Raw genomic sequence first — 17634 nt, 5'->3', positions numbered from 1 at the left:
CCTTAAGCATAGGAGATGTGGGCAAGGGGGAAAAGGCCAAAGTAATGGTTTTGGGGAGGAACACTTACAATGAAACGTCATACTTGGTTTGTTTCTGGGTGGTCTCCACGGCATTTTAACACTCATTTGCTAGAACATCTGTGACCATCCAGACACTAGATACACATTGTTTCATACTGAAAATCATGTGAAGGAAGTTGGTTATATTTGGTGTCATATTAACACATGGCTTTTGAAGTTCTATGTATTAGCAGTTTTCCTAAGCACTAGTTTAAGAGTGTAGTGAAGAGAACAGTTTGCTTTTATAATGTATTTTAAATTTCTGGTGTTAAGTAATTGCCTAATGTTAAAAAACTGGGCTGAAGCCTGACTGATTGTATAACTTTAATATTTGAAAAATTTTCTTCAGAAATGAACTTAATACAATACAGATTTGTACAAAAAAGACAGACCGTTAAAAACTTTTGTTCATACAACAAAAATATGATTACGCAAAGATTTAAAAAGGACAGGACATTTTGTAAATACTGATAAATACTGTGCAATGCTTTAATTTACTGTGGCGGATATAAAAATCAAGAATTCCTGAACAGATTATATTTAAAAAAGCAACTACATGAATTTTCTAGCTACTTAAATTAACAAAATAGAACAGTAGTGTTTTTTTTAAAAAAATGAGGTATTATTACACTGTAAACCAAAAACGGAACAAAAATAAATAAAGGCAATGTATAAGTGATAAATGGTTACAAATTTCAACTTATTAACAACAGACAACAATAGTTTTCCAGTTATTTATGGACTCTGTCATTTAAAAATTTGGCTTGTTTGTGTACTTATTTAAAAGTGACATAGCTATCAATATACAAGCACATCATTAAACATGCAGACCAAGCCAACACAATTTTCCCGTCTCTACCAAATAAAAACTGTTTACATTTTATTTAAAACACTTAAATCTGATTTCTTATACATGATTCTTTTGTGCTTATTAGTAAGTAGTAGCCTACATTAAACATCTTACATTCTAGTTCAAGCAGAGTAACCAAGAAGCAGTTTTATTTGCATATGGATAAAAAACAGGGCAAACAAAACAAAACCGACATGCCTTTAACTCTCTTAGGATTTTCCAAGATTTTTTAAGAAGAAAAATCCTTGACATAGTATACCCTACGGAAAAGCAGAGTCACTTCCGTCTTAAAGAGAACAGTAAACAAAGTAATTAACTCCTTTTCCTTGAAGACTGGTGAACTGGCATCTGAACTACAGGCGAACGGAGTTGATTCGTTCCTCCACCCTAAAAGAATTCTGCTGGTTGGGTGCAGGAAGCATAGCAAGAAGAAAATGGTGTAACTAAGAAAAACTTGGGGGACAGTATTATTTGCCTGTGAACCATATGCTGGTACTAAATGCTGGCTTCATTATTATTGCAAATATATCTTCAGAGTTTTCTGAAGGAAAGCTATCAAAGTATAATGGAGAAGTCTTGATTTGAAAATATTTGTAACATGCTAATAAAACTGCTTCATTTGCTGTAAATAAAAAGAAATCATTTACTGTCTCACTTAAAATGTAGTTTCTTTTTACATGCTACTTTTTAAAGAAACTCCAAAAAGGGGACTTTTGAATTTACTATATTCAGAATCCAGTGAAATACAAACCTTTTGGCCAAAATGTTGAACTTTATTTCTACACCAGGCTGTATCATTTTGACACAGATGTTATTATTGTATTCACTTTTGTCAAATATCTTTTCCTAGCCTTTACCAAAAATTAGTGTTTCAGTATGACTGGTGATCAAAAACATTAGAAATAAGCCCTGTATATCAATCAAAGTATATATAAAAACAGTTCTTTACTTTTGTGCTTGTAATTGACTTAATTTATCAACAATTAGTTAGATAGGATTTCCTTTCTAATATTCTGACCCTTAAGAAGAAATGATCACTATACAAATACTACAGAATACTCTAACTAGTTTACTGCCGATGTGCATGCAGACTAACGGTACTTAAAAGAACATAACCTCAAGTCCAATGGTCTGAAAATAGTTAACACTCTTGTACAATCATCTTTATTGATTTGTAAAAGCTGTATACACATCTAAAACCCTGAATTTACTTTGTAAAAATAAATCTTTTAGCAATAAATGGCACTATCAAAATTCCATTATTCTCAGGCTATTATGGAGTTATTTACATGCTTTTCAGCAACAGTTGAAAAGAATCTTATAGGACCAAAGCCAGTATATCAAAAAAAACCCTGTAAACTGCATTTATACTGTTGTTGTTTACCTCTGTATGAAAATATGGCTACATGCCTGACACGGGTGAGAACGTAGCGACGCACTTGCTACCGTGTGCTAGCAGCACACAATGTGCCGCTGGGCTCCTGTGCGGTCACGCTCCTCCCTGCGCTTTGCTTTCCCAGTGGGACACCTGCGAGAGACTACTTATGGAGAATCATAAAGTGCTATAAAAAAGAGGGGCCGGACCCACACCTGTCTCTGCCGTCTGGTCTTTTCCTCACTCAAGCAATTTCCATGTTTTTAGAAAATCATGCTTCCCCCGTTGAATATACTTCATATGTGATTAAAAAAAAAAATCAGTATTTTAAAGTTGGTGAGCTTTGTCAAGGTGTTGTGAGACAGAGACACAAAGAGGTTAAAGGCACAATCAGAGGGAAGTGAATGCTACATATAAAATATATTTCAAGTCTTCTAGGTTACTCAAGTCCAAAACCTTCTGAATTTGAAATGCCAATGATCAATTTCTGTTTCAGGTCCTTCTTGCTCTTATAAGGGGGAAGGCAAAGTTGATTGAAGCAGGTGTGGGCCACAGGCAACCTAGGGGGAGAAATGTATTTTAAAGACAGAAGTCTCAAAATACATACAGGATAACTGCTAAGCTACTTTCAAACATGGGCCATTCAAATCTGTTTCACTCTGCTAGGAGGCGGCTCATCAGTTCCTTGGTGAACAGACACTTAACGGAGCACTGCTCTGTATCAGCGCCATTCCAGACACTGAGGCGGCCTCTGCAGACGAGACAGCCAATGTCCCCGTGCTCCTGTGAAACTTTCATCCTAGACGCATTATTTTTGGAGTCATATCTGAATTTGAATGCTGTCTCCCCGACTTACTGGCCATGGGACCTTGTTCGATGGCTTCATGTCTCCGAATCTTAGTCTCCTTGTCGCCATGACAGGGTAAACTATCCAAGTGGGTTGTTTAAAAGATTTAAAGAGCTATGTGCATAAAACAGCCGGCAGAAGAGTAGACAATATAACTCTTACTATCATTTCATTATTGGCTGTCAAAAAAATAATAAAAAGAACACTCCCGGATACTTGATACCCGTACCCTCCATGTCGCTGCCCTCAGTGCAGCCCCAGCGATCAGCCCCAGGTCCTCTCTTCCATGACACCGTATCTTCACTCTAGATGCTACAGATTTCTTAGGCCCTACCTTCAGTCTTTATGAACTTTACAGGATCACAATGGCTGTCAGAGAAGTCAGTGAATAAAAATAGGGAATGTACCAGGGAAAAGAAGAATATTTTTAAATTAGTTTCTATTATTAGAAACTAAACTTTGACAGCTCTTGTACTAAAAGACTTAAAATTATCATAATCAGTCTGCATTTACTGAGTGCTTGGTCTATGATAAGCATTGTGCTTTTGTACACAGTGTTTAATTTCAGCCTCAAAGCAAACCCAAAAAGTGATTTTTGTTATCCTCAATTTACTGATGAGGAAAACTAATCATGGGAATATACCAGTTAAGTAACCTGTTTGAGGTTATAGAGCCGGTGAAGTCACAGACCTGAAAATCAAACCCAGGTCAGTCTGACTTCACACCAATACTGTTACCATGTAAAAATTAACATTCTTGCTTAACAAAAACCTACTGGATCTACAATGGTGATGTATACCTCTTTGATGGTCGTCTATATTTAATCTATGGGAATGTCCTACTACAAATCCTAGAGTTGTAAAAGACTGATGCCTAAGCCATGGAAACTCACAAAATAATCCCTGAAATAATAATAATAGGAAAAGTTTAGATGTAACGTCACCTTTGTATTAAATTATATAACTCAGATTACCTTTTTTTTTTAACTTTGAAAGAGAGAGAAAGCGAGCTGAGGAGGGGCAGAGATAGGAGAGAGAATCCCAAGCAGCTAGCACAGAGCCCAGTGTAGGACTCTAACTCATGGACCATGGGATCATGATCTGAGCTGAAATCAAGAGTCAGACACTTAACTGACTGAGCCACCCAGGCGCCCCTCTCCTTAATATTTAAAAAAAAAAAAAAAACTTTTTAAATAAAAATGAACAATACACAACATTCTACTAAAAGCTAGCTAGATTCTTAAAGAGACTACAAAGTAGTTGAATTTGCAATGTAAAAAGGCGATAGGTTATCAGTTAGCATTGGTAAGTCTCAAAAATTAATAGAGAACTTTAAAAGACACTTTCTCATTTCAGGGCCGTTTTTACTCCCAAGATTTTTCTATGAAAATGACTTCAGGTTGAAAGACTCCTCTAATTCCAAACATATTATTATTAGGAAAACTTACATATTAAAAACAAAATTATAATCTGGACATTTACCAATTAGTAGAAGTTTCATTCTTTGAGATTTTAAAGTTCAAGTCAGCCATTCCTCCTACAGGTACTCTGTCACTTCCTGTAGTAAAATGTAGCAACTTCTTTTGAAGATCAAGAGGAAATCCGAGCACAACATCCCAAAAATATCTAGAGAACACCAAAGGAAATTTATATAAAATGTCCTGTCAAAATTCCTGCAGATCAGAATAAAGTGACGTAAAGTAAGCTCTAAGGATAAAATTTCCCTTAAACATACATAACACTCCTTAATGTGAGATTGAGGAATGACAAGCCTCTATAGATGACTTATTTTTGACTAACATTATTATAAAAGTAATAACATTTTATAAAATTATAAAAGTAGTAAAATGGGGTATAGTGCAAAAGCCATTTTTCTACCATACAATTTATAATCCTTATTTTTTCAGTACAATGTTATTTATAAGTATAGCATCCCTAAAATTCTAGAACCAAAGTCATTTTTTTTTTTTAAAGTAAAATCTCTAGGGGCACCTAGGTGACTCTGTCAGTTAAGCATCTGACACTTCAGCAAATAAGTCACATTGTCTTTCATCGCCTCTCTGCAGTCTCACTTTTAGAAGGAAATAAGCTGACCGTATAGTTAAGTCTGTTTTCGCGTAGCCATCGTACTGAGTGCTTCTCTGCAGAGCGTGCATATCCAGTTCAGGGCTTCCGCACACCAGAATTTCAACCTCTTCTGGACGAAGCAGCTGCCAATAGTTATTTCCCAAAAATAATAATAAGAAGTGATGATTAAAAAAAATGAAGTTGGAACTATCTTCACTGAATCAAATTATAAAATACACGTCTTCTAGTAGATCAGGCCATTTTTGGTAAGGGAAAAATCTCCATTTTAATTTTTCTACAGAGGTTAAGATATTTTTGCTTCTAAAAGTTTATAAATCTTGTCAAACTATTAGGCTCTCCCTTTTGCAAAGTCATTAGCAGTTTGCCAGAAAAACAAGCAGATGACTAAGCATGAATCCAAATTACAGCTCCCCCCCACAGCCTGCTTGAAACTCTGAGCTACTCCAGCCTCCTTCTGATACCCCACATGCCTCCCAGGTGCATGAAGAGTTTGAATACTTGGGTTACAGTCTGTCTCGTGTCGCCCACTTGTTTTTTCAACTATATACGTTGTTTCCCACCTGAAGAGACTAAAACTTAAGAATAGAGACCACGCTACACCATTTAATTCTTCTTTTCCCTCCCTCCATGCCCACAACTACCAGTGCATCACAGCCCAAATCCACTTAGAATGCAATAAAGTGCTTCATTTTCAAAAACAAATATGTGACGAAGGTTCCTCTAAAACAAGCTCTCTTCTATAAAAGTAACTCAAATGGAAGGCCTTACTCCAAACCCTCAGAATAAAACCAAGGGGAGATACATGCAGCATGATGGAGTGCACCCTGCATAGATCGGAGCAGGCCAGAGGAGGGAGAGGAGAGCAGCACTTCTTTTTATCTTACGATACTTCTGACATGCTGTTCTATACAGCAGCTGACCCATATTCACGATGCTAAGGCAAGTCACACTAACCAGAGTTCATCATGACTGAAGACAAACTACTTCCTATGGGTAAAAGGTAACTCTGAGTTGCAGTCAGAAGCAGTTTAAATATGTTCTTTAATCACAAGTTGTGGCTTTGGCCCTGGGGCTTATGTGCTGACTCTGTTTTCTGTGCTTTCCCTCAGTATTAAGACCTTGAGCCTATGGGATCTCTTCCTCTACTCTTGAGGAAAATTCTCAAAGCCCCAAAAGAAATAGTATAAGACATAGCACAAGGAAAGAAAAATGGAGGTGACTGGCCTTTTCTCCTATTAGAGAATTAAGGCTGAAATGAGAAAACTATTTTTATTTCTAGCTCTACCTTTAAAAAATAGAAATTATTTTCTATTTTAGAAGCTTATTTATTAAAATATTTAAGGACTTGTCAATATTATAGTATTACAAAGCCTAATTGAAAGCATAAGTTAGTTTTAAACTCACCATCAGGGCATTTGAAGCACACACACTATGAAATCCATAATAAAATGCAGCAAACTGCTTATAGATGGATTTGTTGAGAAGAAAGTCAACATAAAGCTGTACATATTCTGGAAAGCAATTTTACATCTGTTAAATAGTAAAAGTAAATGGTAAACATTAATGTATTTTAATTAAGAAATGGTGTCTAACTTACCTTTCCTATTTTGATTGGTAACTGGAATTTTATCACCACCTGGCTTTAAATTATAGGACTTAATTATTCCAAATTCTTCTTGAAAAACCTGACGGGAGATTCCAAAACATGATATTTATTGATATGGTTAATATAACAGTAGGGTTCAGTGAACTGATCTGTGACATTTAAGAACAGTTTTTTCCCAGTTTTAAATATACAAACTACAGGGACAAACCCTCTCTGTTGAAAACAATTATATACCCAACGGCTGTTCATAAACTTGTGTGGCCATTCAGGTAATACTCAGGTCTTTGGAGCTATGTGGATTACTCTGATTTCCATCTCCTAATTATTGGTAGGGGAGTGGAAATGAGAGCATTTTGGTCTAAACCATAGTTCCTGCTCCTAACTTTTTTTGGTAAATGTTTACTCATTTTTAAGGGGGGTGGAAATGAGAGGGGGAGGGACAGAGAGAGAGGGACAGAGGATCCAAAGCGGGCTCTGTGCTAACTGCAGCAACAAAGCCTCATGTGGAGCGTGAACTCATGACCCGAGACGGAGTCAGATGCTCAACCAACTGAGCCACCCAAGTGCCCCATGCTCCTAACTTCTTGTATTAAAACTAAAGGAGAGGCTTACTTTTATTTTTATTTGAGAGAAAGAGAGAACATGCCTGAGCAAAGTAGGGAGGGGGGCAGAGAGAGAGGTAGAGAGAGAATCTCAAGCAGGCTCTGCACCACCAGTGCAGAGCCGGACCTCATGAACCATCAGGTCATGACCTGACCTGAAACCAAGAGCTGGATGCTTAACTAACTGAGCCCCTCAGGCTTCCTGTTTGTTTGTTTTAATTTTTATTAGGAGAGGCTTATTTTTGGAAGCTGATAAACTACAAAAAAGTACTGAGTCAAGTATGCCAGTTGCCTAGCAGAGTACCTGCACCACTGAGCAGTTTCTTTAGGCACTCTCTTGACTGTTGATCTACATGTGTCTGCTTCAGTCTCTGCTTTATCAGGTTAAGATCCTTTATGGCAAGGAATGGTGTGTGATTAATCCTTGTTCATTTTTTCTAATGACAGGTGTTAAATAACAAATGGCATTTTTCATATACGAAATCCATGGTTAACAGAAAGCTATTTGTAGCTTTAATAGTACCTGGAATGTTGAATAGAAATCTTCTTCAACATTGCCTTCATATGACAGGAGTTCACTTAACCCATGGGCCAACTCCTGTAAAAAAGAAATGTTACCTGTGTTTTTAAATCAACTAATGTTACCTAAAATAGTTAAGCACGTCTGCTTCAGTTAACTTATATGTGAGACAGAGTAGATACACTCAGATTTTGAACTAAAGATAATATTTGGGATATATTTTCCAGGGCATGAAATGTTTGTTAGTGGTTTCTACCACATAAAAGGCTTGGAAAAACTCACTAGAAAAAGTCATATAAGAGCAAAACATCCAGGTGAGATGATGGAGGCATAACTCTGGGATCTGTCCTTTGGCAGCAAGAGTGCCGATTCCATCGTAAATCCCTGCTATGTGCAACATGACTACTTATGAATTTGTAGTATTTCTTTAAAACTCTGCTATATTAGGATTCATCTTTCAAACATAAAAACACACAGTTCATACATGGTAAGTAGTTTCTACATTTCAGTTACAGTGCTCTCCTCTCCTCCAAAAGAGTTGGGAACAGTGGAAGAAATAATTTCCTATATAAACAAATTTTCATGTTTTATGAAAAATATTATAGTTTAAGTTATTAGAGGAAAAGGTAAACAACAGAATAGTTAGAAAGATCTTACATACTTACACACATAATACATTTTCCATTCCATTAAAATCAGAAAATGTTATACAAATCTAGGCTGGCAGAGATTTGCTATACTTGTCATCATTTGCTTCAATTATTAATAAAAATTATGGACGCTGAGAAGTGTAAGTGGGAGATTGCAACTTTTAAGAACTCCAGGGGTGACTAGGTGAACTCAAGGGAAAGGACTTCTCATCTTATTTCAGAGATGAAACTTTTATAGGTTATATATTCAGATATGTTTTATTTAGGACTACAGGCCCTTTATTTCCAGACTTTGTATTTCAAACCTCTATTTTTGTGGAGAAAATTTTTTTTTTACCTATACTGTCAGTCTTAGACTCTTAACTATAATATGCTATTTCTAAATTATTAATTACCCAATAAACTTTTAATGATTTTGTAAACCTATCATTAAAGAAAGAGTGTGTGAAGATACTGAATACTATTTTTACACATCACCTAAATACCCTGGTCTTGTTTAACGCAACATATTTGGGAGTGACTTAAGTAGAAGAGATATTATAGTTGCTGATTCAAGGTTATGCTGGGGTTTCCTCTATTCTCAGTCTAACACCCTCAAGTGTAATTTTTACAAGGCTTTTGGGAAGATTTCTTATTGTTGCCACTGGACAATTTTGGTGCCTTTGTCTAAGGAATCAGTGCAGTATTACTGCATTTACTACTGTATTTATTAACATCACGCTCTAGGCTCCATCGTTGAGCCTAGAGTACTTTCTGTACTTTTCATCCTATATTCACAGATACTGTCCTTAAATTAAGAAATCTGTTTACTTCTACATGTTTCTCTTTGCTTTCGTGTTACCCTTCTTGGAAACATACAGTGTACAAATAGGTAAACAAAGATTTTAATAAAAAAGCATTAAAATTTTTTATGGATATATTTTTACCACATATTAAATGGAAATTAGGTAGCAACTTTTAATAGATGCTATTAATAAATAATCCATTTATATAAAAAAAATTACCCTTATTCCACTACCCTAACACAGCAGCAGTCTTTCTAGATCTTCTCAATCTTTATTAATGCAGGTATAGAAACTTAATTTCTTCTACAGTTGATCTCATGGTATATGCAGAATCTTGATTCATTAAAGGGCCAACATAAGAATATAAAGTCAGTACAGTGAAATCTTCAGCTCCATAATATAAAACAATGTTTTGGTACAGTCATTCATAAAATATCCATTATTAATAACTTAAAAAAAAGCTGGATCTAAATGAGCCATATTTGAATAACTTTAATCATAAAATTAGGCAATTTATTGGCAAAAACCAATAATAAAATGAGAAAGTTGGTAACAAGTTTGACAAAAAATTGAATGTGTGATAAAAAAAATCACAAAAATCTAAAATGAGATAGTATCTCAGAGCAGTCTACTCCCAACATTTTACAGATAAAAAATTAAGTGAATCATCCAGAGTCCTAGCTAGTATGCTGTAGACACAAGACTATAGAAGGGAGACTTTCTGGCTTCTTACTCAGAGCCTACTCTATTACTTTGGCAAGCTCTCATATCATACTATTTTTCTAACTATGAAGTCTAATGAAATATGTGGGTTTATGCTCCTATTGAAAATACCCCAAACTAACTTCCAAAAATGTGTCTGATATCACCCCCTGGGGAGTATGAAGAGTACTTGTCTACCCAAACACGTGTTCTGGAGGGCTTTCTCAACTTTCACAGGCAGGCACCAACCCTGCACCATACTCATCAGATCATGAAAACACCGGGGTATTTAGACAGAATACTTAGCAGCAGAGATCCTCTGCATTTAGGCTATTTGCCAAAGATTTTATTGAGAATTTTCTGCTGACCAGTAGTTATCAAAACTCAGCTATAAAAAAATATTATCATGGGGTTTGTCAGAAAGATATGTATAGTATCCACTCCTCTACTAAAGTTTAATCTTGGATTAAATTTGATGATCAGAAATCTAATCTCTGAATGGAGGAATGGAATTCATTTGTTGTATCCATTTTACGGACTTTTGCAGACACTATTAATGATACTGCGTGGTGTCCTCTTAATAAAAATCCACTGAAATAATCAAGTGCCAAGAGCTTTATTATCCCATGGAATCCCCCAATATATAAGTTTTGCTCTCCCACTGTTCACATAAGGAAACTAGAGCTCAGAAAGGGTAAACAACCTATCCAAGTTCACAGAACTAGTAAGTGGCAGGGCCTGGATTCTAATCTCTGTCTTCCTCACTTCAAAACCTGTTCCACTATGCTGCAAGAGCTGAGGGGTGCTGCAGAGTGGGTGATGTCTTTACGAGGAAGGAGAAAGATGAAAAAGGAGATGGGTTACAAAGGTAGAGAGAAACTATATTTAAAAATAAAACTAGCATTAGAAGGAGAAAGACTTCAGGTAGAAGGGAGATGATTTAGCATTAAGGAATGAGATGCTAATGAGTTCATACTTACAGGCATAATTTGACATAAGTCATCAGTGGTCACACTGCAGATGCCTACTGGTGTATTCTGATCACTAGGAACGATGGGAGGGCTCAATAACTTCTTGTAACAGCAGGGGGGGAAACGAATATCCAACGTAATGCTGTTATAAACAGCTAGTCCCATAAGCTATGCATACTGAATGTTAAGCATTAACATAAAATCCATGACAACAAATGAGTTTTGAATTATGCATCAGTCTATTTCTTGCATACTTCTTTCAGATCTAACATTGACTTTAATCAATCCCACATATTTCCTTTCCTTATTATCCATAATATAATTCCTTGATTACCAAAAGTCATGTGAAAAGAGGGAAGTGTTCAGGTGACCGTATTTGATGATTTCCCAAGAAAAATTCATCTAAGATCACAACAGATAACGACCTCAGACATTTCATAAATTGTTTAACATACAAGAAAACGTTTTCTAAATTTAAACAATTTTGGTGATGTTACAAGTAGCAGCAATTTATTCAGAACTCAGTGTAGAATACACTACTAATTTTGGTGATCATTTTGCTATTTTAAAACTTAAATATAGACTATCTGAAGAGAGCTGAGCTGAATAAGCATATGGAAACACACACACAAACATACACACATGCTACTGGTAAGCTAATAAGACATTACTCTCCTACAGAAATAGCTGAAAGGCCTTTATTACTTGGAGTTTACTCAAAGTGCTGAAGTTAAAGCTAAAGACGGAAAGCAACTTGACAATAAATTATAAAAAAAAAATAATAAATTTCTAAAAAGCTAAAGATGTTATATATATAAACCCTGCCCAGCTGTATATTATTTATTACTTATATGGCAGAATTTAACTTATCCATTTGCCGAAAGAGGGTTTAAAAAATTTTTTTTTCAATGTTTGTTTATTTTTGAGAGAGAGAGAAAGAGAAACACAGAATCCAAAGCAGGCTCCAGGCTCTGAGCTATTAGTACAGTACCCAACATGGGGTTTGAACCTATGAAAAGAGGGGTTTTAAATGTCCTATTTCAACTGTCAAATAAAGGTTACTATATCAAGTCATAAAGGAAGTCATTAATTTTATAGGCTCAAAAGGAATTCTAAACATATGGGCTGGACAAATTACTGAAAATGATTTTTAAAAATTGGAAGGGGCACCTGGGTGGGTCAGCCGATTAAGTCTGACTCTTGATTTCAGCTCAGGTCATGATCTCAGTGGTGAGATCGAGCCCTGAGTTGGGCTCTGCACTGAGCATGGAGCCTGCTTGGGATTCTCTTCCTCTTGTGCATGTGTGTGTGTCTTGTATGTGCACGTGTGTGCACGGTCTCTCAAAAAATTTTTTAAAAATTGGAAGACAACCAGTATTTCAATTTATTATGGCAGAACAAAAGTTAGTAATAATTTAAGGAATAGATAAGTTACTTTATAGGTAACCATACTAACAGAGACTGAGCAGTGTATTCCTTCAATCAACAGAGATTGACAGATATTGAAAATGAGCTCTAATATACTTCTATAGCTGTGATAATGACAATAATGACAATAACCATAATATAACTATAGTTACCATTTATGGTCATCTATCAGAGTGACAACTTCTAAGCTTTTTTGATTAAAAATCAAAAAGAATCATAACTCTAAAGGCAGGGTTTTTTTTTTTTTAATTTTTTAATGTTTTATTTATTTCTAGGAGAGAGAGAGACAGCGTGAGCAGGGGAGGGTCAGAGAGAGAGGGAGTCACAGACTCTGAAACAGGCTCCAGGCTCTGAGCTGGCAGTCAGCACAGAGCCCGACGCGGGGCTCGAACCCACAAATCGCGAGATCATGACCTAAGCGAAAGTTGGACGCTTAACCGACTAAGCCACCCAGGCGCCCCAAGGCAGGTTTTTAACAGATGAGGAAGTAGCCTCATAAGATCTGCCACAGGGCCCTTTCATACACAGAGTACAGTGTTTCATTTCACACTAAGTCAGCCCGTGCTGGTTGAAGCAAGGGCGAGACAAGGGTGGGAGAGCTCTGCTGGACCCCTGAGGCATCATGTAGTGCAAACAGGATAGTTTGAAAACCATGTTTCAATGCCCCTTTTGGTAAAAGCCATTCTAGTTTTTAAAAATTGTTATATTATGGCTGTTCATGCAATCTTCAAAACATTTTGTAATTATTATTACAGGTTTCACTATAACATTTCTTGTAAACTCCAAAGGCTTATTGTATATAAAAATGAAGCATCTGGAATACAATCCTGTCAGAACTACCAGCACAACAATTGTTGGAACCAAAATTTAGAAAGTGAAAATATGTACAGAATCAACTACATCTTCTCAGTTGTCATGTGTGTTCTCAATGTTTACTTCTCCTCACCTTTGATAGATCTCTCACCAACTTATGTGATCACAATCCATTATCATCTCACAGTTTTCCTGTAGATTATTGTGCTTTTTGGGCATCAATATCACTTTCTATAGTTTTGTTGTGTGCGTGCATGTGAGATAAATACAAATAATGAGATAGTAGTGACTATAGTAATTTTAGATTTAATTAACTTGAAATATGCAGCATATGCAAATATGCTTACTGTGCTTGCTTTTTTGGGTAATGATTGAATAGTAACTAATGCCTATTTGCTAAAGAAGCTAATTAGTAAACTCATGATTTTATGTGTAACACCATTCCAAAAATGTGATAGCTAAGTAAGATCTAATTCTTCATTATAAATATTAGAAAGTCAAATATCACCCAAATCTAAGCTGTGATAAGAATGTAAAGTATAATAAACATAGATTTCACGGAATTCAAATAGCTCACAGTGTAGTGAGAAACACTGGTAACTCAGGCCTTCAGAGAAACTGAAATGTGCAACAAATGATTATTGTAGATAACACAAAACAAAACCATAGGTCTAAGAATTGATAAGTGTTCTATATTATGGAACTTGGCACTTCAGACCTTTGGAATGACAACAAATACAAAATTTCAAATTAAGTTTACCCTCTTAATGTGTGGTTTTCTCCCTACTACCTTTTCTTCCATTTACTCTCTCAGTTTTAATATATATTCCTCAGGATTTATTACAAGTACAAGAGACATTCCAAGCCCTCTCTAAGGTCATTCCTGATTGCTGAAGGTGTCTTCCCTAACTCCCGGGGTGCTCTCTGCTTAAATCAAGGGGCCCGCACACTGCTGTGTAGCAAGCCTTGGACAGTGCAGCCTGGTGTCTAGCCATTCTCCCAGTCACTCCAGGCCTGGGCTAATCACATAGAATGGTTTCATTTTTAAATCTCTATCTTCTCTGGGAAGAATACACTGACTCTTCCTTCTCCGAACTCCTTACCACTTAATGTCAAATGAGAACTGATGACCTTGAATTAGTGGTCATCTGTCCATCTAGAGGGTAACCTTCTTAAAGGTGGATATTTTTCTCTCTTTTAAGCTACTTATCTCCCGTGCTTACTCTTTTATTTACTCTTCCCTCCCTTCTTCCACTGACAATTATATTTCTTAGAATTAAAAGAGTTAATTCGGTAGGTATCTTTTCCAATCTCCTATCCAATGCAGAAATGCCATCTCCAATACACCTGAGAAGGATCAGAAGATGGCACAGGGATTCATATAATTTAAAAAACACTTTAAATAATAACATATACTTTAAATATTCTCATTCTAGTCAATTTAAAATTTTTATGGATGTCTCATGATTTAGGGGAATATTAAAGACCTAGATTTATTTCCACAATTTCAATTTATTAACCTCAGTGAAATAAGCACAAAGTAAAAGAATAGAAAAATAGTTCATTATGAATGGAAAAGATGCTTTACTTTTAAAAATATCTTAATTTTCTGGGGCGCCTGGGTATCTCAGTCAGTTAAGCGACTGGCTTCGGCTCAGGTCATGATCTCGCGGTTTGTGGGCTTGAGCCCTGCATGGGGCTCTGTGCTGACAGCTAGCTCAGAGCCTGGAGGCTGTGTCAGATTCTGTGTCTCCCTCTCTCTCTGACCCTCCTTTGCTCGTGCTGTCTCTCTCTCAGAAATAAATAAAACATTAAAATAATCTTAACTTTCTAATAATTCAAATAATATATGAAATAAGTAACTTTATTTTGAGATGTTTTCAGAGAAAAATATAAAAAATTCATAATTCCTTTTAATAAGTCTGCTGACATATAGCTATGATATACTGTGATGCTGCAAATGGTTAAAAGTCTGTTAGTAAATTTGACAAGAATGTTTAATCTGAAAGGCTTAATGAGTTTTCCAAAATTCTGATATAATTTAAAATTTCTAGTCTACTAGCACCTCCTAGTGGAAAGTTTAAAGGATACAATTCCAACCAATCGGAATTCAGAATAGTTATCACATTTAAAACTGCTAAACCAATGGCAGTGTGAGTCCTTGTGATATGTAAACATGCCTGAAAAAAAGAAAGATCATTTCATTAACATGACTGATTTAAAAAATCAAAGTACTAAAAATGTACATGATATCTCAACTATTAGAAGCAAAACGTTTCAGCAACAGTTATGTTATAAACCATCTTTCATGTTAAAATATATAAAATATATGCACAAAGAGTATGTAAGAACGTTTTACTGTTTATTAGTATCCTGAACCAAGAGCATACATGCATTAAAAAGACAGAAAATAAATTAATCAGTTGATTTTTTTAATAAAAATAATGTATAATTTATAAGTTATGATCAAAATTAATTATGAGGATTATCTGGAGATTTAAATTTATCCACGTCATCTCTATTTTCCTTGCCAGAAAGAGGTATCTTTCTTTATATATCTAGACATATACAAAATAAAAAGTAAAAAAAAACACTTAAAACTGAAGAAAAATATTTTATAGATACTAAGGACTATATAGGTGTTTAAATAAAAAATAAAATTTAAATTTCAAGTTTACTTTTGTTTTAAAAAATTAATGAATGAATTCTTATTCATTAAAATGGCTCACAATCTAATGAAAGAGCCTACACTATTGCTGTAAAGCAAATTATCATCTTGTTTTTAATTCTGAATGTTCTTTATTTCAGTGACAAATTTTCATGCATTTGGTTTATTCAAGAAAGAGGTGGATGTTGCCTTGCAAATATATACTTACAGTCTTTATGCATTTTGTGTATGATTCCCAGTAAGGTAATAAACATTTTGATCATCAATTTGGTCACTTTCAAAAATGTAAATAAAAATCCTTAAATTATTCAGCATTTATGGCTGACAAAAAAAACCTATAAAGTTATAGTTAGGTTAAAAATAAGAGTGACTACTTGAATCTAACAATTATGAAGAAACACTAGGTCATAAAAATTAAATACTCACCATAATCTGGATGAAAAATCTGGCGAATTAGAAGAAGGAACCATTCTTTGGTCAAGCCACCCATATCCAAACCAGCTTCCCCTACAAATGTAACTTTCAACTTCTTTTTTAAGTCTGCTCTTTTCCGGGTTAACTATTTGCAGAAATTATAGTAGAGAAGAACAAAGGGCAATAAAAAGGAAATTAACTTTTTCAATTCTGGGAAATGTGGTAGGCAATCTTTATCTTTCTTTACAATGTCACAGAACTCACTCCATTCATCCAATCATCCAGTAATTTGTCAGATACTGTGTGAATTAAGCATTATTATGTTTGTCATATAGATCAAGAGAAAGAATTAGAGAGGTCAAGTACCTTGCTCAAAGTTACTGTCTCCTGGGATCCTACACTGCCTCCAAGATTTTAATTTAGCAGGTTATATCATTAAATAATTAATTTCCTTTTCTTTAACTTTCCTTCCTGATCTTAAAAATCACCTAATGAAATCAGCCATTATCTTTTAATAGCCACATGAAGATCTGGCTGAAGCACTGTACACACATGAAGCTCTGTAATAATCATACATACATACATACATCAAATCAAAGTACTTTTGAGCCTAAGTATACTATATACCCTGCATGTCAGACCTCTAATTTATAGATGAGTAATCTCAGGACTGGAGAAGTTAAAATGACTTGTTACCCACCCAACCAGTAATAAAGTAATAAAGAATCTAAGTTACATATTCAGAAACATGGATTACTCATTTTCAGTGTTCTACACAAAATCCTTTTCTGGAGACTTAATAACAAACCATTAATAAACATATAAATAATGAACATGAGGCTTAATTATGAATATACAACAGACTTTAATTATGGTATCAAAATATATGGAAGCACAATGGAATACAGACATGAAAGACAAATTACTAAGATCTTAGTAATACACCATATTGTAGAATTTATTTAAAGTTTTAATCAATTAGTTCCATTTTGGAATAAATGATCTGTACCTCATCAAGCGAATCACTAACCAGATGTGTCCGTCTTACTTTCATATTTAGAAATAACATGTTCATATCAGGTCTCTGTCTTCGAGATACTTTATCCACCAGACTTTGCTGATTAAAAAAGAAAGCAAACATTTTACTTTTAGTTACTCCAAATTTCATTTAAAACATTTATGCACTTGAGTAAAAATCAATTATATCCTTCTCTATGTCCTCTCTCATATATATATTTTCATAAACTCAATTATAC

General features: G+C 35.0%; 1 protein-coding gene across 3 annotated transcripts in view; it reads right to left on the bottom strand.

Annotated features, from left to right (window-relative positions):
* Positions 1-685: 685 nt before the first annotated feature.
* The window catches only part of HECTD2 (HECT domain E3 ubiquitin protein ligase 2), a 69944-nt gene continuing 52995 nt past the window's right edge, over positions 686-17634 (bottom strand). For 2 of the 3 annotated variants that reach the window (XM_039230283.1, XM_039230284.1), the window contains 10 exons: positions 17388-17495; positions 16391-16523; positions 15388-15476; positions 11065-11223; positions 7951-8025; positions 6817-6904; positions 6624-6730; positions 5226-5341; positions 4614-4757; positions 686-2845 (listed from right to left, as the gene is read on the bottom strand). In XM_039230283.1, the coding sequence (XP_039086214.1) occupies positions 2725-2845; positions 4614-4757; positions 5226-5341; positions 6624-6730; positions 6817-6904; positions 7951-8025; positions 11065-11223; positions 15388-15476; positions 16391-16523; positions 17388-17495 (1140 nt within the window). In that variant the 3' untranslated portion in view covers positions 686-2724. Of the gene's footprint in view, positions 2846-4613; positions 4758-5225; positions 5342-6623; positions 6731-6816; positions 6905-7950; positions 8026-9661; positions 9716-11064; positions 11224-15387; positions 15477-16390; positions 16524-17387; positions 17496-17634 lie in introns of those variants that run through there. The other variant, XM_039230285.1, reaches the window with a different exon arrangement.

This window comes from Hyaena hyaena, unplaced genomic scaffold (assembly GCF_003009895.1).
Source record: "Hyaena hyaena isolate Hyena2069 unplaced genomic scaffold, ASM300989v1 scaffold_44, whole genome shotgun sequence".
Taxonomy (NCBI): domain Eukaryota; kingdom Metazoa; phylum Chordata; class Mammalia; order Carnivora; family Hyaenidae; genus Hyaena; species Hyaena hyaena.
Note: the sequence above shows the minus strand (reverse complement) of the source record. Positions and strands in the feature narration are given on the sequence as shown.